Source organism: Arachis ipaensis, chromosome B4, assembly GCF_059453495.1.
Source record: "Arachis ipaensis isolate K30076 ecotype BB chromosome B4, ASM5945349v1, whole genome shotgun sequence".
Lineage (NCBI taxonomy): Eukaryota > Viridiplantae > Streptophyta > Magnoliopsida > Fabales > Fabaceae > Arachis > Arachis ipaensis.
Window position 1 is genome coordinate 19,566,557 of NC_142439.1, and position 25,144 is coordinate 19,591,700.

Sequence of the window (25,144 nt, forward strand, 5' to 3'; positions counted from 1 at the left end):
TAAAGTTCCTAATTGCTACTTCGTTTTCATTTATGCCTGAAATCAATCTCTTTAAAAACATGCTAATTTTTGTTCCGTTTCTCTGCTTTCTTTTATTATTATCTTTAATTCTCTGCCAATCTGTTGTTAAAATGCAATACAACAACAAATTTAGATTTCAAGAACATTGAAGGAGTTTTTTTATGGGTTCTCAGTTTTTCATTCCAAGTCTAAATTTAAACCTGGCATATTAGAGTAGAATTATTATTCAAAGAGTAGAAATTATTCTTATTTATTAATTTGATTGTTAAAAAACTAAAACAATTCCTGCATTGCATACTCCTTTGGCTTGATTTTGTTCAAATTAAGATGTTTAATCTTGTGTTTTTTGTTCGGATTATTCCTTTTCAAATTGATATATGGATTACGGTTCAATTAGATTATGGAATTATTATTGATTCATGCTTTCTTGATTATGACAAGTTCCAACTAGTTTTTCTGACATACATTGGTTTGGCCCTATTTTTGTACTTGTTATAAGAACAAAAAATATTAAAAGTATATAGTGTACCTGTTAGAATCCTCAAAGCTGTTCTCCAAAATTGAAGGGGGAGCCATTGTTGTTGTTAGTTTTAATATGATGTGTCACTGATCTATCACTTGCGTTTGACTCTATCAGTTGTTAGTTTTAATATCAAAGTTTACAGATTTTGAAAATATTGGTTTTACGATCTGTTACGGCCTGGCCCAAACCCTCTACGGGTTGGCCTGACCCGAACACCACCCGACCCAAACGGTCGGGCAGGGGGCCTCGCAGACGACCTGGACACGCGTCTCTGACAGCTCATCTACTGCTGTGTGGAGAATGCCTCGAAGGAAGTGGACCTGTCCTCGTAGGGCCCACCTCTGACACTGCATATAAGGGGAAGGTTTTATCCTTCCCCCAAGGTACGTCACACATCAACCTACCCCCTTTTCGCCTGCACACTTACTGACTAGAGCGTCGGAGTGTCCTTGCAGGTGACACCCCCCTCTTGTCTACACGAAGTGCTCGGGACACCGCCTACACCTGACTGGCAGTCCACGACCAGACGAGGTCCCCAACTCCAACCAGGATACTCATCCGAACCGTCCAGTACCGACTTACCGAACATTGGCGCCGTCTGTGGGGACCCGTCCATGGACTTCGTACTAGTCCAAGGTGGGATAGGCCGCGAGACCGATCCCGGAGGGGGCGTCGCCACAACTAATTCCTGGCAGCATCCAAGATCCCCCCCGAGGGACGCAACACAATCTCACGAGAGACGCCCCTTCGGGGGAACTGGCAACAATCATGCCAGAATAATGCAAGAACTACGCCACAGGATGCAAGACTTGGAGCGTCGACTAGCAGATAGGGAGCACGATCAACACACTCCCGAACAGAGTCACTCCCACTCTCGCTCCAGGAGCCGCTCCAGACGCACGCTCAGCCCCCAGGCTGAGTCCGAAAGCGCCGGGGAGAGGGAACGCGCGAGAAGACGCCATGACCCCGTCATATACGCCAGACATGAGAGGCGGCAAACAACGAATCGTGGGCACGAAGACGCTCGTCGAGAAGACGAAGAAGGAAGAACGGCGAGAACCCGGGGGCCCGTCATAATGGGAGCTACGCCATTTCATCGTTCCATACTCGAGGTCCGGCTACCAAAATACTTTGCCAAAGCCAACGGACATGAGGTATGACGAAACGCAAGACCCGCTGGAGCACCTCACGGCCTTTGAAGCAAGGATGAATCTGGAGGGAGTGGGAGACGAGGTAAGGTGCCGCGCTTTCTCGGTAACCTTGGCGGGACCTGCAATACGGTGGTTCAATAACCTCCTGCAGGGCTCAGTGAACGGCTTCGCGGATACCAGCCACGCCTTTTTAGCCCAATTCACAACCAGAATTGCAAAAGTGAAGCACCCAATCAATCTGCTCGGGGTGACTCAACGACCTGACGAGCCGACCAGGAAGTACCTGGACAGATTCAACGACGAGTGCCTGGAAATCGACGGACTGACGGATTCAGTTGCAAGTTTGTGCCTGACAAACGGACTCCTGAACGAGGACTTCAGAAAGCACCTCACCACGAAGCCGGTGTGGACCATGCAGGAGATTCAATGCGTAGCCAAGGAGTACATCAACGACGAAGAGGTGAGCCAAGTCATGGCCGCCAATAAATGGCAGCCAGCCTACAGACATGACCGTCACCTCGGGAACAGAGAAGTACAGAAGGAACACGCCAGGGACGGCGGTCCGAGTAAGGCGCCCAGGCCGTTCCCTCGGGTCGGGAAGTTCACCCATTACACTCCCCTCACCGCACCAATCAAGGAAGTGTATCAACAAATCACTAAAAAGGGGATCTTGTCGAAACCCCGGCCACTGAAGGAGCGAACGGGGGGAAACAAGAGCCTTTATTGTGAATATCACAAGGGATACGGGCACAAGACCCAAGACTGTTTCAACCTGAAGGATGCGCTAGAGCAAGCAATCAGGGACGGAAAGCTTGCTGAATTCTCCCACCTCATTAGAGAGCCGAGGAGGTGGAATCGCGACCACGAGGGTGAGGACAGGTCCCGGGCGACGAGGCGACGCCAAGAACCGAAAGGAGACGACCACGGTCTCACGGTGGTGAACGTAGTAACGGCAAGGAACACGGCCCCGAAGTCGAGGTCGGTACAGAAGAAAGACGCCAAAATCCTGGCAGTCTCCTCTTCATCTGCGAGAAGTTCCCAGAGGCTACCGGCCATCTCTTTTGGGCCAGAAGACCAATGGTTCGACGAGGCCCTGGAAAGTCCCCCCATGGTCATCACGGCCAGAGTCAGAACCGGTCTCGTCAAACGGATCCTCGTGGATACAGGGGCGGACTCAAACATCATGTTCGCAACGTATTCGATGCCTTGGGATTGCGTGACGCCGACCTAGCGACCCACCAGCACGGTGTGGTAGGGTTGGGCGACCACTTCATCAAGCCAGATGGGATTATCTCCCTCCCGATCTCCATGGGACAAGGACAGAGGTGAAGGACAATAATGGCCGATTTCGTAGTTTTGCGGGATTCCACAGCCTACAACATCATCCTGGGGAGGAAAACCATCAACGACCTTGGAGCAGCGATCAGTACGAAGATGCTCGTAATGAAGTTTGTTACTGATGACGGATCCGTAGGATCCATAAGGGGAGACATGGAAACGGCAGTCGCCTACGACCACGCCAGCCTCTCCTTGAGGAAGAAATCCAAAGAAGCATCAGGGGTGTTCCTTGCCGACCTGGACGCCAGAATAGACGACAAACCCAGGCCAGAGCCAGAAGGGGACCTAGAAAAATTTAGGGTCGGGGACGCGGAGGAAAAATTCACAATCATAAACAGAAATCTCCCCCATGAATTGAAGGAACCCTTGATGGGAATGATCAGAGCCGATGCCGACTTGTTCGCTTGGACGCCAGCCGACATGCCGGGGATAGATCCCCAACTCATGTCACACTGTCTGGCCGTCAGGCCAGAAGCCAAACCAGTGGCCCAAAGGAGAAGGAAGATGTCGCTAGAAAGGGCAGAGGAGGTGGCCAGGCAGACGGCCAGCCTCCTCGAAGCAGGATTCATCCGAGAACTTGACTACTCGACTTGGCTATCGAATGTGGTTTTGGTGAAAAAGCACAACGGAAGATGGAGAATATGTGTAAACTATTCTGACCTCAACAAGGCGTGCCCCAAGGACTGCTATCCCCTTCCCAACATTGACACACTCGTCGATGCGGCGGTGATGAGCGGATATTTTATACGCTTTTTGGGGTTAATTTCATATAGATTTTAGTATATTTTAGTTAGTTTTTAGTTTATTCTCATTAGTTTCTAGGCAAAATTCATATTTCTGGACTTTACTATGAGTTTGTGTATTTTTCTATAATTTCAGGTATTTTCTGGCTGAAATTGAGGGAGTTGAGCAAAAATCTGATTCAAGCTGAAAAAGGACTGCTGATGCTGTTGGATTCTGACCTCTCTGCACTCAAAATGGAATTTCTGGAGCTACAGGAGTCCAAATGGCGCGCTTCCAATTGCGTTTGAAAGTAGACATCCAGGGCTTTCCAGAAATATATAATAGTTCATACTTTGCTTAAGGATAGTTGACGTAAACCGGTGTTCAACGCCAGTTCCATGCTGCTGTCTGGCGTCCAGCGCCAGAAACAAGTTACATAGTGGAGTTCAACGCCAGAAACAGGTTACAACCTGGCGTTGAATGCCCAAAACAATCCAGGCACGTGAGAAGCTTTAGTCTCAGCCCCAGCACAAACTAAGTGGTCCCCAGAAGTGGATTTCTGCATTATCTGTCATAGTCTACTCATTTTCTGTAAACCTAGGTTACCAGTTTAGTATTTAAACAACTTTTAGAGATTTTTTTTGTATCTCATGACATTTTAGATCTGAACTTTGTACCTTTTGACGGCATGAGTCTCTAAACTCCATTGTTGGGGGTGAGGAGCTCTGCTGTGTCACGATGAATTAATGCAAGTATTTCTGTTTTCCATTCAAACATGCATGTTCCTATCTAAGATATCCATTCGCGCCTAACTATGGAGAAGGTAATGATCAGTGACACTCATCACCTTCCTCAATCCATGAACGTGTGTCTGACAATCACTTCCATTCTACATCAGATTGAATGAATATCTCTTAGATTCTCTAATCAGAATCTCCGTGGTATAAGCTAGATTGATGGCGGCATTCATGAGAATCCGGAAAGTCTAAACCTTGTCTATGGTATTCCGAGTAGGATTCTGGGATTGGATGGCTGTGACGAACTTCAAACTCGCGAGTGCTGGGCGTAGTGATAGACGCAAAAGGATAGTAAATCCTATTCCGGTACGACTGAGAACCTGCAGATGATTAGCCGTGCGGTGACAGCGCACCTGGACCCTTTTCACTGGAAGGATGGATGGTAGCCATTGACAACGGTGATCCACCTACACACAGCTTGCCATAGGAGGACGTGCGTGCATGAATCAGAGGACAGAGGAAAGCAGAGATTCTGAAGACAAAGCATCTCCAAAACTCCAGCATATTATCCATTACTGCATAACAAGTAACCTTTAATCCATGCTCTCTTGTTTATTCGCATCTCAACTGATAAATATAACTGACTTCGTGACTAAGAATTGTAAGATAACCATAGCTTGCTTCAAACCAACAATCTCTGTGGGATTCGACCCTTACTCACGTAAGGTATTACTTGGATGATCCAGTGCACTTGCTGGTTAGTGGTACGAGTGTGAAAAGTGTGATTCATTATTCGTGCACCAAGTTTTTGGCGCCGTTGCCGGGGATTGTTCGTGTTTGAACAACTGACGGTTTATTTTGTTTATTAGATTAGGAAAATTTTTCTTTTTGGTTTAGAGTCTCTTATTATTGTTCTTGGTTAAAAATATCCTTCTTCAAAACAAGTGTTACATTTACTATCCAATTGGCTAGAGCGTTGGTCTAAGTCTGTGACAGTTTGGTATACTTTTTTTTTTTTAAATCTTTTTCAAAAATAATAATTTCTCTATTAAATTTTGTGCCAAACTTTAAGTTTGGTGTTTTCTTATTGATTTCCCTTTGATTTTCGAAAATTTTAGTTTGGTTTTCTAAAAATTTTAAGTTTGGTGTTCTTTCTTCATGTTTTTGTGTTCTTGTGAGTCTTCAAAGTGTTCTTGAGTTTTCCTTGTGTCTTGATCTTAAAATTTTAAGTTTGGTGTTCCTTGGTGTTTTCCCTCCAAAATTTTCGAAAACAAGGAGCATTAGATCTAAAAATTTTAAATCTTGTGCTATTTTATTATTTTTTTCTTTCCTCACTAAATTCAAAAAAATATCTTTTCTCTCTAATTTTAAAACAAATTTTCGAAAATTATTTTTAAAAAAAAATTCAGATTTTTTTTTCAAAATTTAAAATCTTTTCCAAATCATATCTTTTTCAAAACTTCCTTACCACTTTCTCTCTCTTCATTTTTTCGAAAATCTTCACCCATTTTTATTTATTTTATTTTAATTTATTTTATTTTCGAAATAAATAAATAAATAAATAAATAAAAATAAAATTTTTTTTATTTGACATCATCTCCCTTTCTCCATCATGGATCTAAGTGGAAATGAACAGTCCAGGAGGACTCTGGGGTCATATGCTAACCCCTCTACTGCTTCATATGGGAGTAGTATCTACATACCCTCCATTGGAGTCAGTAGCTTTGAGTTGAATCCTCAGCTCATTATCATGGTGCAGCAAAGCTGCCAGTATTCCGGTCTTCCACAGGAAGAACCTACAGAGTTTCTGGCACAATTTTTACAAATTGCTGACACAGTACATGATAAGGAAATAGATCAGGATGTCTACAGACTATTACTATTTCCGTTTGCTGTAAAAGATCAAGCTAAGAGGTGGTTAAATAACCAACCTAAGGCCAGCATAAGGACATGGAAACAGCTGACAGAAAAATTTCTGAATCAATACTTTCCCCCAAAACGGATGACACAGCTAAGGCTGGACATCCAAGGCTTCAAACAAGGAGATAATGAATCTCTTTATAATGCCTGGGAGAGATACAGAGAGATGCTACGAAAATGTCCCTCTGAAATGTTTTCAGAGTGGGTTCAGTTAGACATCTTCTATTATGGGCTTGCAGAAGGAGCTCAGATGTCTCTGGATTACTCAGCTGGTGGATCTATCCACATGAGAAAGACAATTGAAGAAGCTCAAGAGCTCATTGATACAGTTGCCAGGAATCAGCATCTGTACCTAAGCAGTGACCCTTCCATGAAAGAAGAGGTTAAAATAGTGACTGCAGAACTCAGCCCTGTAAAACAAGCTGCTGAATTCAATCAGCAATTGGACTTTCTAACAAAGCAGTTAGCCGAATTCAAGGATAAACTACAAGAGACAAGGATGGCTAATATAAATATGGAAGAACAATTGAAGCAAACAAAGCAGCAGCTGTCAAGACAAATAACAGAAGAATGCCAAGCAGTTCAATTGAGAAGTGGGAAAACATTAAATACCCCACCTCAAGGCAGCAAAGAGCCAAGGAATGAGCAAACCACCCAAAATTCACCTGAGGACAGTAAGAGCCCAGGAAAAAGTAATTCTGGCATTAAAACGCCAGCAATCTGGTGGAAGGCTGGCGCTGAACGCCCAGACCATGCCCAAGACTGGCGTTCAACGCCAGTAACAAGCAAAGACTGGCGTTCAACGCTAGAAACAAGCAAGGATCTGGCGTTGAACGCCCAAAATGGGCAAGATCTGGTGCTAAACGCCCAAAATGGGCACAGTTCTGGCGTTCAGACGCCAGGAACAGACAAGGAGTTGGCGTCTCACATCACTCCAGCTTCTAACTCTGGCACTCAATTGCCAGTAAGGGATCAGACACACACAAGTGCTGATGACAACCCCTCTAAAAAGGCTTCTTCAGCCACTTCTGTAGGCAATAAACCTACAGCAACTAAGGTTGAGCAATATAAAGCCAAGATACCTTATCTTCAAAAACTCCGGAAAGAGGAACAGGATAAGCAATTTGCTCGCTTTGCAGATTATCTCAGGACTCTTGAAATAAAGATTCCATTTGCAGAGGCACTTGAGCAAATACCTTCTTATGCCAAGTTCATGAAAGAGATCTTGAGTCATAAAAAGGATTGGAGAGAAACAGAAAGAGTTCTTCTCACTGAAGAATGCAGTGCAGTCATTCTAAAAAGCTTTCCTGAAAAGCTTAAAGACCCTCGGAGTTTTCTGATACCATGCATATTAGAAGGTAACTGCACCAAGACAACTTTGTGCGATCTTGGGGCAAGCATCAACCTAATACCTGCATCCACTGTTAGAAAGCTTGGTTTAACTGAAGAAGTTAAACCAACCCGGATATGTCTCCAACTTGCTGATGGCTCCATTAAATACCCATCAGGCGTGATTGAAGACATGATTGTCAGAGTTGGGCCATTCGCCTTTCCCACTGACTTTATAGTGCTGGAAATGGAGGAGCACAAGAGTGCTACTCTCATTCTAGGAAGACCCTTCCTAGCAACTGGACGAACCCTCATTGATGTCCAACAAGGGGAAATAACCCTGAGAGTCAATGATGATGAGTTTAAGTTGAATGCTGTCAAAGCCATGCAGCATCCAGACACATCAAAAGACTGCATGAAAGTTGATCTTATTGACTCTTTGGTAGAAGAGATCAACATGGCTGAGAGTCTCGAATCAGAGTTGGAGGACATCTTTAAAGATGTTCAACCTGATTTGGAGGATTCAGAGGAGATTAAAGAACCTCTGAAATTTCCTCTGGAAGAGAAAAAACCTTCTAAACCCGAGCTCAAACCATTATCACCATCCCTGAAATATGTATTTCTGGGAGAAGGTGACACTTTTCCAGTGATCATAAGCTCTGCTTTAAATCCACAGGAAGAGGAAGCACTTATTCAAGTGCTAAGGACACACAAGACAGCTCTTGGGTGGTCCATAGGTGACCTTAAGGGCATAAGCCCAGCTAGATGCATGCACAAAATCTTATTGGAGGATAATGCTAAACCAGTGGTTCAACCACAGAGGCGGCTAAATCCAGCCATGAAGGAAGTGGTGCAGAAAGAGGTCACCAAATTACTAGAGGCTGGGATTATTTATCCTATTTCTGATAGCCCCTGGGTGAGCCCTGTCTAAGTCGTCCCAAAAAAGGGAGGCATGACAGTGATTCATAATGAAAAAAATGAACTGGTTCCTACAAGAACAGTTACAGGGTGGCGCATGTGTATTGACTACAGAAGGCTCAATACAGCCACCAGAAAGGATCATTTTCCTTTACCATTCATAGACCAGATGCTAGAAAGACTGGCATGTCATGATTATTACTGCTTTCTAGATGGCTACTCAGGCTATAACCAGATTGCAGTAGATCTCCAGGATCAAGAGAAAACAGCATTCACATATCCATCTGGAGTGTTTGCTTATAGAAGGATGCCATTTGGGCTGTGTAATGCGCCTGCAACCTTCCAGAGATGCATGCTTTCTATTTTCTCTGATATGGTGGAAAATTTTCTGGAAGTCTTCATGGATGACTTCTCAGTATATGGAGACTCATTCAGCTCCTGTCTTGATCACCTGAAACTTGTTCTGAAGAGATGCCAAGAGACCAACCTAGTTTTAAACTGGGAAAAATGTCACTTCATGGTGACTGAAGGGATTGTCCTTGGGCATAAAATCTCAAACAAGGGAATAGAGGTGGATCAAGCAAAAATAGAGGTAATTGAAAAATTACCACCACCTGCCAATGTTAAGGCAATCAGAAGCTTTTTGGGGCATGCAGGATTCTATAGGAGGTTTATAAAGGATTTTTCAAAAATCGCAAAACCTCTGAGTAATCTGCTAGCTGCTGACACGCCATTTGTGTTTGACACAGAGTGTCTGCAGGCGTTTGAAACACTGAAAGCTAAGTTGGTCACAACACCAGTTATTTTCGTACCAGACTGGAAATTACCATTTGAGCTAATGTGTGATGCCAGTGATCATGCCATTGGTGCAGTATTGGGACAGAGGCATAACAAGCTTCTGCACGTCATTTATTATGCTAGTCGCATTTTAAATGATGCCCAGAAAAATTACACAACCACAGAAAAAGAATTACTTGCAGTGGTTTATGCCATTGACAAGTTCAGATCATACTTAGTAGGATCAATAGTGATTGTGTATACTGACCATGCTGCTCTTAAATATCTACTCGCAAAGCAGGATTCAAAACCCAGGCTCATCAGATGGGTGTTGCTTCTGCAAGAGTTTGATATAGAAATAAGAGACAGAAAATGGACAGAGATCCAAGTGGCTGATCATCTGTCCCGGATAGAGCCAGTAGAAGGGATGTCCCTCCCCTCTCTTGAGATCTCTGAGACTTTTCCGGATGAGCATTTATTTGCCATTCAGGAAACACCATGGTTTGCCGATATTGCAAACTATAAAGCTACAAGGTTCATACCCAAAGAGTACAACAGGCAACAAAAGAAAAAATTAATCACTGATGCAAAGTACTACTTGTGGGATGAACCCTATCTCTTTAAGAGATGTGCAGACGGAATAATCTGTAGGTGTGTCCCTAGAGAAGAAGCACAGAGGATCCTATGGCATTGCCATGGATCTCAATATGGAGGCCATTTCGGAGGTGAGCGAACAGCCACCAAGGTCCTCCAATGTGGCTTCTATTGGCCCACACTCTATAAAAATTCCCGAGAGTTTGTACATAACTGTGACAGTTGCCAAAGAGCTGGTAATCTGCCTCATGGTTACGCCATGCCTCAACAAGGAATCTTGGAGATTGAGTTGTTTGACGTATGGGGAATTGACTTCATGGGACCTTTCCCACCATCATTCTCAAACACTTATATTCTGGTGGCAGTTGACTATGTATCAAAATGAGTTGAGGCCATTGCCACACCCACCAATGATACTAAAACAGTGCTGAAGTTCCTCTAGAAATATATCTTCAGCAGGTTTGGGGTCCCTAGAGTACTAATCAGTGATGGGGCACTCACTTCTGCAACAAACAGCTTTACTCTGCCATGGTCCGGTATGGGATTCGCCACAAGGTGGCGACTCCATATCATCCACAGACTAATGGACAAGCTAAAGTCTCTAACAGAGAGCTAAAAAGAATCCTAGAACGGACTGTAAATACCCGTAGAAAGGATTGGGCAAGAAGCTTAGATGATGCTCTGTGGGCATACAGAACAGCATTCAAGACTCCTATAGGGACCTCTCCATACCAACTGGTCTATGGTAAGGCATGTCACCTGCCCGTGGAACTGGAACATAAAGCCTACTGGGCAACCAGATTCCTGAACTTTGATGCCAAATTAGCTGGAGAAAAAAGATTGCTCCAGCTAAATGAGCTAGAGGAATTCAGATTCACTGCTTTCGAAAATGCCAAGCTTTATAAAGAAAAATAAAAAAAGTGGCATGACAGAAAGCTGTCATCTAGAACCTTTGAACCAGGACAAAAGGTTCTGTTGTTCAACTCTAGGCTCAGGCTATTCCCCGGGAAACTGAAGTCCCGGTGGAGGGGACCATATGTGATTACAAGTGTATCACCATATGGTTATGTGGAGCTTCAAGATATTGATTCTGATAAAAAGTTCATTGTCAATGGACAGAGAATCAAGCACTATCTTGAAGGCAATGTTGAGCAAGAGTGCTCAAGGCTGAAGTTAGACTAAAAGCTCAGCAAAGTCCAGCTAAAGACAATAAAGAAGTGCTTGCTGGGAGGCAACCCATCCATGGGGCATCAATCCTCTAAGCATTTTGCCCTATTTTTATTTTTATTTGTTTGTTTATATAAAGTTCACTGATCCTAAGGTAAAGAGTCAATTGTATAAGTTCACAGGGCTACAGAAGGATTCTGCACACAAAACAGAGAAAAAGAGCTCACTGGCAAAAAAACGCCAGTAAAAGTCTGTTTTGGGCGTTCAACGCCCAACAGAAGCATCCACTGGGCGTTGAACGCCAGTGAGGATAGTCATCTGGGCGTTAAACGCCAGAAAGAAGCTCTTTCTGGGCGTTTAACGCCAGATTTACAGCATTCTGGGCGTTCAGAAAAATGCCCAGTAACAAAGGAATTCCTGGCGTTCAACGCCAGAAAGAAGCAGCAGCTGGGCGTTGAACGCCCAGGAGAGGCAGCATTTGGGCGCTGAACGCCCAAAACATGCACCGTTTGGGCGTTCAAACGCCAGGATGGTGGGGAGGAGGTAAATTCATTTTTCTTTATATTTTTTCATTCTAATCTTAATTTTCATGCTTTAATTCATGATTTGTTGCATAAACATGTTAAGAACCCTGATTTCTAAAATCCCTAATTTCTAAAAACCCTACCTTAAAAATATCAAATATATCTTAATCCATAAGCACCAACCCTCTTTTTCAATCCAATTCAACTCTTTTTCAAATTTTCAAAACAAATCTATCTTTTTACTCTAAAATCCTCTCAACTAATATCTTTTTCAAATCTTCACATTATCTTTTTCAAAAATTAGATTTATCTTTTTCAAAAATCTTTCATATCTTTTCAATTTTAAACTATATCCTCTCTTATCATATCTTCTATCTTATCTTTTCCAAATCAATCTTTTTTATCATATCTTATCTAAATTTTCGAACCCACCCCCCTCCCTTTAAATATGGGTTCGGCCTCCCTCCCCTTCCATCAACAATTGCACCTAGCTCTCCTTCTATCCCTCTCCTTTCTTTTCCTTTGCTTGAGGACAAGCAAACCTCTAAGTTTGGTGTGTTTATCCGTGATCACTAAGAGCATGGCTCCTAAGGGAAAACAACCCACTTCAAGAGGCAAGAAAGAGAGCGTTCCAAAACTACTTTGGAATCAAGAGAAGTTCTTATCTAAAGAACATTCAGACCATTATTATAAAATAATGGGTCTAAGATCAGTGATCCTGGAAGTTAGATTCGATCTGAAAGAAGACGAATATCCGGAGATCCAGGAGCAAATCCGAATCAGGAACTGGGAGATCCTAGCCAATCCTGAAACGAAAGTGGGAAGGAATATGGTCCAGGAGTTCTACACTAATATGTGGCATACAGACAGGCAAAGACTATCTGGATCTGATATCTATGACTATCGAACCATGGTCAGAGGAAAGATTATTCATACCCACCCTGACAAGATCAGAGAAATCTTAAAGCTACCTCAGCTGAAAGATGATCCAGACTCCTTCAATAGGAGAATGATGAGAACAAACAAGAGCCTGGATAAGATTCTAGAGGACATATGCATCCCTGGAGCCAGGTGGACCACCAGCACGAAGGGTGTTCCTAATCAACTCAAAAGAGAATATCTCAAACCAGTGGCCAGAGGCTGGCTGGACTTCATTGGGCATTCTCTGCTGCCCACTAGCAACCGTTCTGAAGTCACTGTTAAAAGAGCAGTGATGATCCATTGCATCATGATGGGAAAAGAAGTGGAAGTTCATCAACTGATTTCAACTGAATTCTACAAAATTGCTAACAAAAATTCTAAAGAGGCCAGGTTGGCTTACCCAAGCTTGATTTCTCTACTCTGCAAGGACGCTGGAGTAAGGATGGAAATAACTGAGTATATCTCAATTGAGAAACCAATCACCAAAGCATCAACAGAAAAATAACAAGCACAGGATGACCCCATCAAGAAGAAAACACAGGAATTTCTCCCAGAAATCCCTTAATCTGAATATTGGGAGTATCTTGAAACATCAGTTACCAAGATGCAAGAAGCTATGGAACAAATAAAAAAGGAACAGAAGGAACAAAGTCAAATTCTTTGCTATTTGATTAAAGAACAGGAAGAGCAAGGGCGTGACTTGAGGGAATTAAAGCGCCAGAAGTTATCTCTTGAAGGACCAAGCACCCCACAGATCTGAGGAACATCCACTTCCAGAACAAAGGTTGTTAAATTCCAATTTCTGCTTTAACTCTGTGATAGTTGTCGTTATAGGAGTTTACCTTAGGAGTCATATAGTAGTAATTAGTGTCTATTTTGATTTTATCTCCAATTAAGTTATAGTCTATTTTTCTCATCATCAGCAAACATGAATAAAATAGCAGATCTTTTGAATAAGAGGCAATAAAATTCGAGTTTTAATAAGAAAAATTCTAATTAGTAACATGTGGTGGCAATGCTTTCTGTCTTCTGAATGAATGCTTGAACAGTGCATATATCTTTTGAATTTGTTGTTTAAGACTGTTAAATATGTTGGCTCTTGAAAGAGTGATGAACATGAGACATGTTATTGATAATCTAAAAAATCATAAAAATGATTCTTGAAGCAAGAAAACGCAGCAAAGAACAAAGCTTGCAGAAAAAAAATAAAAAAAATAGATAGAAAGAAAAAGAAAAGCAAGCAGAAAAAGCCAAAAGCTCTTAAAACCAAAAGGCAAGGGTAAATAAAAAGGATCCCAAGGCTTTGAGCATCAGTGGATAGGAGGGCCTAAGGGATAAAATCCTGGCCTAAGCGGCTAAACCAGGCTGTCCCTAGCCATGTGCTTGTGGCGTGAAGGTGTCAAGTGAAAACTTGAGACTGAGTAGTTAAAGTCAAGGTCCAAAGCAAAAAGAAGAGTGTGCTTAAGAACCCTGGACACCTCTAATTGGGGACTTTAGCAAAGCTGAGTCACAATCTAAAAGGGTTCACCCAATTATGTGTCTGTGGCATTTATGTATCCGGTGGTAATACTGGAAAACAAAGTGCTTAGGGCCACGGCCAAGACTCATAAAGTAGTTGTGTTCAAGAATCATCATACTGAAATAGGAGAATCAATAACACTATCTGAATTCTAAGTTCCTATAGATGCCAATCACTCTGAGCTTCAATGGATAAAGTGAGATGCCAAAACTGTTCGGAAGCAAAAAGCTACTAGTCCCGCTCATCTAATTAGAATCTGAGCTTCACTCAACAACTCTGAGATATTATTGCTTCTTGACTTATTAGTCTTCTATTTTATTTGTCTAGTTGCTTGAGGACAAGCAACAGTTCAAGTTTGGTGTTGTGATGAGCAGATATTTTATATGCTTTTTGGGGTTAATTTCATATAGATTTTAGTATATTTTAGTTAGTTTTTAGTTTATTCTCATTAGTTTCTAGGCAAAATTTATATTTCTGGACTTTACTATGAGTTTGTGTATTTTTCTGTAATTTCAGGTATTTTCTAGCTAAAATTGAGGGAGCTGAGCAAAAATCTGATTCAGGCTGAAAAAGGACTGCTGATGCTGTTGGATTCTGACCTCTCTGCACTCAAAATGAAATTTCTGGAGCTACTGGAGTTTAAATGGCGCGCTTCCAATTGCGTTGGAAAGTAGACATCCAGGGCTTTCCAGCAATATATAATAGTCCATACTTTGCTCAAGGATAGATGACGTAAACTGGCGTTCAACGCCAGTTTCATGTTGCTGTCTGGCGTCCAGCGCCAGAAACAAGTTACATAGTGGAGTTCAACGCCAGAAACAGGTTACAACCTGGCGTTGAACGCCCAAAACAGCCCAGGCACGTGAGAAGCTTTAGTCTCAGCCCCAGCACACAGCAAGTGGGCCCCAAAAGTGGATTTCTGCACTATCTGTCATAGTCTACTCATTTTCTGTAAACCTAGGTTACCAGTTTAGTATTTAAACAACTTTTAGAGATTTATTTTGTATCTCATGACATTTTAGATCTGAACTTTATACCTTTTGACGGCATGAGTCTCTAAACTCCATTGTTGGGGGTGAGGAGCTCTGCTTTGTCTCGATGAATTAATGCAAGTATTTCTGTTTTCCATTCAAACATGCGTGTTCCTATCTAAGATATCCATTCGCGCCTAACTATGGAGAAGGTGATGATCAGTGACACTCATCACCTTCCTCAATCCATGAACGTGTGTCTGACAATCACTTCCGTTCTACATCAGATTGAATGAATATCTCTTAGATTCTCTAATCAGAATCTCCGTGGTATAAGCTAGATTGATGGCGGCATTCATGAGAATCCGGAAAGTCTAAACCTTGTCTGTGGTATTCTGAGTAGGATTCTGGGATTGGATGGCTGTGACGAACTTCAAACTCGCGAGTGCTGGGCGTAGTGACAGATGCAAAAGGATAGTAAATCTTATTCCGGTACGACTGAGAACCTGCAGATGATTAGCCGTTCGGTGACAGCGCACCTGGACCCTTTTCACTGGAAGGATGGATGGTAGCCATTGACAACGGTGATCCACCTACACACAGCTTGCCATAGGAGGACGTGCGTGCATGAATCAGAGGACAGAGGAAAGCAGAGATTCTGAAGACAAAGCATCTCCAAAACTCCAGCATATTATCCATTACTGCATAACAAGTAACCTTTAATCCATGCTCTCTTGTTTATTCGCAACTCAACTGATAAATATAACTGACTTCCTGACTAAGAATTGCAAGATAACCATAGCTTGCTTCAAACCAACAATCTCTGTGGGATTCGACCCTTACTCACGTAAGGTATTACTTGGACGACCCAGTGCACTTGCTGGTTAGTGGTACGAGTGTGAAAAGTGTGATTCATTATTCGTGCACCAGGCGGCAGGGTACCGGTATCTGAGCTTCATGGACGCTTACTCTGGGTACAATCAGATACTGATGCACCGGCCTGACGAGGATAAAACGGCATTCATAAATCCATGAGGGATTTATTGCTACAAGGTAATGCCATTTGGCTTGAAAAACGCAGGTGCCACGTACCAGAGGCTGATGAACAAAATATTCAGCCAACTCATAGGCAAGACAGTGGAAGTCTACGTGGACGACATCCTCGCGAAAACCACACGACCCGACGATCTCCTAAGCGACCTGGGGGGCGTGTTCGCGTCCCTTCGACAACACGGCATAAGGCTCAACCCACTCAAGTGCGCTTTTGCCATGGAGGCCGGGAAGTTCCTAGGGTTCATGATAACCCAAAGAGGGGTAGAAGCTAACCCTGAGAAATGCCAATCGATTCTCCAGATCAAGAGCCCGGGTTGTATCAAAGACGTTCAGCGATTGGCAGGAAGGTTGACTGCGTTATCCCATTTCCTCGGCGCATCGGCAGCAAAAGCCTTGCCCTTCTTCAATCTTATGAAAAAGGGGATAGCATTTGAATGGACTCCTGCATGCGAGGAAGCGTTCAACCACTTCAAGGAAATCCTAGCAACACCTCTGGTGCTCGGGAAACCTAAGGACGGAGAACCACTCTACCTCTACCTAGCCGTAACGGAGGAGGCGCTTGCAGCAGTGCTGGTACGAGAAGAAGGGAAGGCCCAGCAACCAATCTACTTTGTAAGCAGGGCGCTACAAGGAGCAGAGCTGAGGTATAGCAAACTGGAGAAACTGGCACTGGCACTACTAACCTCCTCCCGAAGGCTGAGGCAGTACTTCCAGGACCACCGTGTTGTCGTGAGAATGGACCAAGCGAGTCACCAAGTACTCCAAAGCCCGATTTGGCAGGCAGGATGATGACTTGGGCCATCGAGCTCTCCCAATATGACTTGCAATACGAGCCCCGACATGCAATCAAGGCACAGGCGATGGCAGACTTCCTATTAGAGGTAACGGGTGATCCTCCCGAGGAAACGGGCATACGGTGGAGGCTCCATGTAGACGGGGCCTCCAACCAAACGTCCGGAGGTGCCGGGGTCATCCTAGAGAGCCCAGCTGGGGTCATATACGAGCAATCAACCAAGTTCGAATTCCCCGTATCGAACAACCAAGCGGAATACGAAGCCCTCTTGGGTGGACTAATCCTAGCCCGGGAAGTCGGGGCAACAAGGCTGGAAGTGTGCAGCGACTCACAGGTCATCACCTCACAAGTGAACGAAAGCTATCAAGCCAGAGACCCGCTGCTGCAAAAGTACTTGGAAAAAGTTAGAGAATTGACCAGGCAGTTCCAGGAGATCACGGTCCAACACATTCCGAGGGAGAGGAACACATGGACAGATCTCCTATCTAAGCTAGCGAGCACAAAGCCGGGAGCGGACAACTGGTCTCTCATCCAGGGCATGGTAAAGGAACCAATGGTTGCCCTACAGCTGGCAAAGTTAAACCCCTCCTGGTTAGACCCCATCACAAACTTCCTGGAACATGGCAAACTACCAGACGACGAGAAAGCAGCCAAAACATTGAGAAGGGAGGCAGCCAAATATGCGACCATACAAGGACAACTGTTCAGAAAAGGACTCAGCCAACCCCTATTGAAGTGCCTGCATCCCGATCAGACGGACTACGTACTTAGAGAAGTCCATGAGGGATGTTGCGGCCACCACATCGGGGGAAAAGCCCTAGCAAGGAAGCTCATACGAGCCGGGTATTACTGGCCATCAATGATGAAAGACTCCAGGGAATTCGTGAGAAAATGTGTCAAGTGTCAAGAGAACGCCAACTTCCACAGAACGCCAGCTTCCGAGCTGAATCTACTGACGGCCTCCCGTCCTTTCGCAAAATGGGGGGTCGACCTACTGGGACCCTTCCCGGTTGGCCCCGGGCAAGTCAAATACCTCATAGTTGCCATTGACTACTACACAAAATGGATTGAGGCCGAACCACTGGCCAGCATATCGTCAGCCAACTATAGAAAGTTCATGTGGAGGCAGGTGATAACACGGTTCGGCATCCCGGAAGTCGTTATCTGAGACAATGAGATGCAGTTCACTGACAAGAATTTCACAGAATTCCTCACCGGCCTGGGCGTGAAGCAGAAGTTCTCCTCGATAGAGCACTCCCAGATGAATGGGCAGGTAGAGTCCGCAAACAAAATCATCTTACTAGGACTCAAGAAATGGCTAGATAGCAAAAAGGGGGCATGGGCCGACGAACTTGCCTCCGTTCTGTGGTCCTACCGCACAATCGAGAAAAGCTCCACAGGCGAAACTCCCTTCCGCCTGACATACGGGGTCGATGCGATGATACCAGTAGAGATCGGCGAGCCAAGCCCACGGTTACTTCTGAAAGGTGTGGAAGAAGCAGTCGAGAAGGACCTAGTGGACGAGGCTAGGAAAATGGCTCACTTGTCAGAAGCAGCACTAAAACAGAGAATGGCGCTGCGCTACAACGCCAAAGTGCTCAGAAGGGAGTTTGAAGAGAATGACCTCATCTTGCGACGCAACGACATAGGACCACTGACACCAGGTGAAGGGAAGCTGGCAACAAATTGGGAAGGCCCGTACAGAATCAAAGAAGTTCTTGGCAAAGGCGCCTACAAGCTCGAAAGACTCGACGGCAAAGAAATCCCGAGAACATGGAATGCAGGTAACCTGAGGAGGTTCTATTCGTAGCTTGGGCACATCGGCCAAGCGGCCTGGCGAGCTAGATAAACGTTTACTTTATCAAATGTTAATCTCCAGTAGTTTACTTTTAGTAAATGCCTACCATGTTCATGGACTTGTCTAGCTAACGATCAATTTTTACGTGTCTAAATTTTTCATCTGCTGTTCCCTAACGCGTAACCCACACAATCGCGTTCTACAACGGCAACCCGGGACTGATCACCCCGGGAGCTAGTCGGATCATAGCCATAAATAACGGCCATGATAATATGACCAAGACGGTCCCAACCGTTACCAATGTAAACGGCAAAACAGACACAAGCAATAAGTCCACACCAGAAAAACGGTAACAAAAAGCAAAAAATGCCAATAAACGAAGCAAGACGAGGGCAGCAAAACTAGCCGATTAGGCGGCCTGTAAGAAATAAAAAGTTTTTACAAATGTTCACAACAAAATCACAAAGTCCAGACAGATAGAAGGCACAAGAACTCATTTCTTCGGAAGATCAACGATCTTGCCATCCTTAATCGTCTTAAAGACCCAATCGCGGACGTATCGAAGTCGGGAGCCACAATCTTCACCTGAGCCTTAAGAGCCTCCTCAGTCATGAAGATCGCATTCTTCCCTTGTTCTTTGGTTGCCTTATGCTTCCTCTTGAGATCTTCAACTTTGGCCTGGGCAGCTTTGGCCGAGGAAACGGCCTGGTCACGCTCCTTCTCCGCAGCGACCACCCGACCTTGCGCGGCGCTGAGCTGACTCTCCAGAGTCATCTCGCGCTCGGTTAAACGGGTGACGGAGGCATCGGAGACCTTCATTTTTTCCTCAAAGGACGCGGCCTTCTCCTCGGCATCCTTGCGCCCCTTCTCCACCGCGGACAGTTGTTCTTGAAGCTTTTCAACCTGGACCTTGAACTCGTTATTTGCCTTAGCAGCAGTATCAAGTTTCCTCCACAATGCCTGCATGCCCGACAACTCGAACTCGGCCTTCCAGGCTATCACCGCCCCGCGAAGAAGGGTGCAGTACATCCACCTCGCTTGGCTCGTGAGCTCGGTACCGAGAAAGTAGTCCTTTGTACCAGGAATCAGCTGACTATCAATGAAGGCGCTGGCATCAAAGTTCCTCTCCATGACGGTGAGAGTCCCTTCCGGGCTGGAAGAGGCCCTCTGCCTCTTGGGAGTACGAACAAGCTGAAAATCGTCATGCTCCCGCTGGGTCGAGGACGATTGCCCGACACCGACCGCCTCCTCCAGAATAGGAGAAGCCTGCACCCCGGCCGAATTCTTTTCGGACATTGCAGCGTCTTTGGGAGAGGGCACAACCAAATCTTTCTTCTTCTCCTCACTAGGACCTTCCGACTTCCCGTCAACCCTCTCATCCGTCTTCTCCTCGTCGCTGTCCTCCAAAAAGGTCTTGACCAAACCCTCGAGCCCTGTCACTGAAGCAGACATCTCCACTGCAACAAAGAAACAAATGCGTCAGTCGTGAAGTCAAAAAATGCAAAGTAAACGATAACCAACACAAAAGCAAAAGGCAAAACAGCTCACAAATATAACTCCGAGCGACCTCCCGGTCACTGATGAGCGGATAATTTATACGCTTTTTGGCGTTATTTTTAGTATGTTTTTAGTATGTTTTAGTTAGTTTTTATTATATTTTTATAAGTTTTTAATTAAAATTCACTTTTCTGGACTTTACTATGATTTTGTGTGTTTTTCTATGATTTCAGGTATTTTTTGGCTGAAATTGAGGGACCTGAGCAAAAATCTAATTCAGAGGCTGAAAAGGATTGCAGATGCTGTTGGATTCTGACCTCCCTGCACTCGAAATGGATTTTCTGGAGCTACAGAAGCCCAATTGGCACGCTCTTAATTGCATTGGAAAGTAGACATCCGGGGCTTTCCAGAAATATATAATAGTCCATACTTTTCCCAATATTTGATGGCCCAAACTGGCGTTCAAAGTCAGCATTAGAATTCCCAGCGTTAAACGCCGGAACTGGCACCAAAGTGGGAGTTAAACGCCCAAACTAGCACAAAAGCTGGCGTTTAACTCCAAGAGAAGTCTCTACACAAAAATGCTTCAATGCTCAGCCCAAGCACACATCAAGTGGGTCCAGAAGTGGATATTTACGTCATTTACTCATTTCTGTAAACCCTAAGCTACTAGTTCTCTATAAATAGGACCTTTTGCTATTGTCTTTTCGTCTTGGTTCTTCTGGTTCCCTCTCTGGGGCCGAAGTGGAGTTTCTGATAATGAACACCATTATCACTTATATATTTTCAACGGTGGAGTTTCTACACACCATAGATTAAGGTGTGGAGCTCTGCTGTACCTCGAGTATCAATGCAATTACTATTGTTCTTCTATTCAATTCAGCTTGTTCTTGTTCTAAGATATCACTTGTTCCTCAACTTGATGAATGTGATGATCCGTGACACTCATCATCATTCTCACCTATGAACGTGTGCCTGACAACCACCTCCGTTCTACCTTCGATTGAGTGTTTATCTCTTGGATTCCTTAATCAGAATCTTCGTGGTATAAGCTAGAATTGATGGCGGCATTCTTGAGAATCCGAAAGGTCTAAACCTTGTCTGTGGTATTCTGAGTAGGATTCAAGGATTGAATGACTGTGACGAGCTTCAAACTCGTGATTGTGGGGCGTTAGTGACAGACGCAAAAGAATCACTGGATTCTATTCCGACATGATCGAGAACCGACAGATGATTAGCCGTGCTGTGACAGAGTACGTTGAACATTTTCACTGAGAGGACGGGACTGTAGCCATTGACAACGGTGATGCCCAACATACAGCTTGCCATGGAAAGGAGTAAGAAGGATTGGATGAAGACAGTAGGAAAGCAGAGAGACGGAAGGGACAAAGCATCTCCATACGCTTATCTGAAATTCTCACCAATGAATTACATAAGTATCTCTATCTTTATTTTATGTTTTATTTATCTTTTAATTATCAATCCTCCATAACCATTTGAATTCGCTTGACTGAGATTTACAAGATGACCATAGCTTGCTTCATACCAACAATCTCCGTGGGATCGACCCTTACTCGCGTAAGGTTTATTACTTGGACGACCCAGTGCACTTGCTGGTTAGTTGTGCGGAGTTGTGATAAAGAGTTAAGATTACAATTGAGCGTACCATGTTGATGGCGCCATTGATGATCACAACTTCGCCCACCAAGTTTTTGGCGCCGTTGCTGGGGATTGTTCGAGTTTGGACAACTGACGGTTCATCTTGTTGCTCAGATTAGGTAATTTTATTTTATGTTTAAGCTTTTTACTTTTTATTTTTGAAAAATTCAAAAAAAAAATTATTATTTGTTCTTCAGAGTTTTTAAGAATGAATTCTAGAGTTTCATGATGATTTGTTGAAGTCTGGGTGGCTGTGAAACCATGTCTAATTCCTGGACCGGAGTCTTAGACTAGCATTGCAATGATTCCTGGAATTCTCATTAAGAATTTTGAACCCTTATTTTTCTTTTTCACTCAATTTTCGAAAAAGCCCAAAAAAAATTATAAAATCATAAAACCAAAAATATTTCATGTTTCTTGTTTGAGTCTAGTGTCTAATTTTAAGTTTGGTGTCAATTGCATGCCTTTATTTTCGAAAATTACATGCATTATGTTCTTCATTGATCTTCAAGATGTTCTTGATGATTTTCTTGCTCTGATCTTTAAATTCTCTTGTTTTGTGTGTTTTGTTGTTTCTCATATGTATTCTCAATCTGTTAGTGTCAATAATATACAAACTTCTAAGTTTGGTGTCTTGCATGCATTGTTTATTTGATCTTAGTTGCATTTTGATTATTCCTCCTCATTAAAAATAAAAAAAAAATTTAGTGTGTCTTTTCAAGTCAATAATACAGAGAATTGAAGATTCAGAACATACAGCAGAGGAATTACACAAAAAAAGCTGGGCGTTCAAAACGCCCAGTGAGGAAGGAAAACTGGCGTTTAAACGCCAGCCAGGGTACCTGGCTGGGCGTTTAACGCCCAAAAAGGTAGAGTTTTGGGCGTTAAACGCCAGAATGGATACCATTCTGGGCGTTTAACGCCAGGATGACACAAGAGGGAAGATTTTGTTTTTAATGCACTTTTTTTTTCAAGTTTTCATAATTTTTCAAAATCAAATCTTTTTCAAATTATATCTTTTCAATCATACATTTTCAAAATCAATTCCTTTCCATTTTCAAAAATACTTGCTAACAATTAATGATTTGATTCAACATCTCAAGTTTGTTGCCTTTTCTGTTGAGAAAGGTTTAATGTTTGAATCATATCTTTTCTTGTTAGCCAAGTCATTAATTTTAAAAATCAATTCTTTTTAAATTATTTTTCAATCATATCTTTTTAAAACCATAACTTTTCAATTATATCTTCTTAATCACATCTTTTTCAAAATAGTTTTCAATCATATCTCTTTGATTTCTAATTTCAAAATCTTTTTCAAAAAATCACTTTATTTCTTTCAACTTTAATTTTCGAAAATCATTCTTCAATTTTTCAAAATTATTTCAAAATCTTTTTAATTTATTTTCGAAAATTTTTCCCCTCTTCTCACATCCTTCTATTTAAGGACTAACACTCCTCCATTATCAACAATTCGAATTCTATCTCCCTTGATAAGTTCAAATTCTTCTTCTTCTACCTCCTCCTTCTATTCTTCTTTTCCTCTGACACCTTAAGGAATCTCTATACTGTGACATAGAGGATTCCATACTTTCTTGTTCTCTTCTCTTTCATATGAGCAGAAGCAAAGACAAAAGCATTCTTGTTGAGGCTGACCCTGAACCTGAAAGGACCTTGAAGAGAAAGATAAGAGAAGCAAAAGCACAACTCTCTGTAGAGGACCTAACAGAAATCTTCAAGCTAGAAGAAGACATGGCAGCCGAAAACAACAACAATGCAAGGAAGGTGCTGGGTGACTTTACTGCACCTACTCCCGACTTCTATGGGAGAAGCATCTCTATCCCTGCCATTGGAGCAAACAACTTTGAGCTTAAGCCTCAATTAGTTTCTCTGATGCAACAGAATTACAAGTTTCATGGACTTCCATTGGAAGATCCTCATCAGTTTTTAGCTGAATTCTTACAAATATGTGACACTGTCAAGACCAATGGGGTTGACCCTGAGGTCTATAGACTTATGCTATGGTTGGATTCACAACCTAAGGAAAGCCTGAACTCTTGGGAAAAGCTAGTCAATGCCTTCTTGGCAAAGTTCTTTCCACCTCAAAAATTGAGTAAGCTTAGAGTGGAAGTCCAAACCTTCAAACAGCAGGAAGGTGAATCCCTCTATGAAGTTTGGAAAAGATACAAACAATTGATCAGAAAGTGTCCTTCTGACATGCTTTCTGAATGGAGCATTATAGGTATCTTCTATGATGGTCTGTCTGAACTGTCCAAGATGTCATTGGACAGCTCTGCTGGAGGATCTCTTCATCTGAAGAAGACGCCTGCAGAAGCTCAGGAACTCATTAAAATGGTTGCAAATAACCAATTCATGTACACTTCTGAAAGGAATCCTGTGAATAATGGGACAAATCAGAAGAAAGGAGTTCTTGAAAATGATACTCTGAATGCCATACTGGCTCAGAATAAAATATTGACTCAGCAAGTCAATATGATTTCTCAAAGTCTGTCTGGAATGCAAGCTGCACCAGGAAGTACTAAGGATGCTTCATCTGAAGAAGAAGCCTATGATCCTGAGAATCCTTCAATCGAAGAGGTGAATTACATGGGAGAACCCTATGGAAACACCTACAATCCTTCATGGAGAAATCATCCAAATCTCTCATGGAAGGACCAATAGAGGCCTCAACAAGGCTTCAATAACAATAATGGTGGAAGAAACAGGTTTAGCAATGGCAAGCCTTTTCCATCATCTTCTCAGCAGCAGACAGAGAACTCTAAGCAGAGCCACTCTGACTTAGCAACCATGGTCTCTGATCTAATCAAAACCACTCAAAGTTTTATGACTGAAACAAGGTCCTTCATTAGAAACTTGGAGGCACAAGTGGGTCAGCTGAGCAAGAAAATTACTGAACTTCCTCCTAGTACTCTTCCAAGCAATACAGAAGAAAATCCAAAAGGAGAGTGCAAAGCCATCAACATGGCCAAATTTGGAGAGGAGGAAGAGGCAGTGATCGCCACTGAGGAAGACCTCAATGGATGTTCATTGACCTCCAATGAGTTCCCCAATGAGGAACCATGGGAATCTGAGGCTCACACTGAGACCATAGAGATTCCAATAGATTTACTTCTGCCATTCATGAGCTCTGATGAGTATTCTTCCTCTGAAGAGGATGAAGATGTCACTGAAGAGCAAGTTTCTAAGTACCTTG

At 43.2% G+C, this 25,144-nt stretch overlaps 3 protein-coding genes across 3 annotated transcripts; all 3 read left to right on the plus strand.

Annotated features, from left to right (window-relative positions):
* The first annotated feature begins 1,750 nt into the window (after positions 1 to 1,750).
* LOC107636190 (uncharacterized) lies at positions 1,751 to 2,926 on the plus strand. Its single transcript, XM_016339714.1, has one exon. The coding sequence runs from the start codon at positions 1,751 to 1,753 to the stop codon at positions 2,924 to 2,926; it is 1,176 nt and encodes a 391-aa protein (XP_016195200.1).
* A 14,048-nt stretch (positions 2,927 to 16,974) lies between these two features.
* Positions 16,975 to 18,147, plus strand: LOC107636192 (uncharacterized). The gene has a single exon (XM_016339715.1). The coding sequence runs from the start codon at positions 16,975 to 16,977 to the stop codon at positions 18,145 to 18,147; it is 1,173 nt and encodes a 390-aa protein (XP_016195201.1).
* A 9-nt stretch (positions 18,148 to 18,156) lies between these two features.
* LOC148566843 (uncharacterized) lies at positions 18,157 to 18,789 on the plus strand. The gene has a single exon (XM_088484454.1). It carries the CDS (start codon positions 18,157 to 18,159, stop codon positions 18,787 to 18,789), a length of 633 nt encoding a protein of 210 aa, XP_088340580.1.
* The last annotated feature ends 6,355 nt before the right edge of the window (positions 18,790 to 25,144 follow it).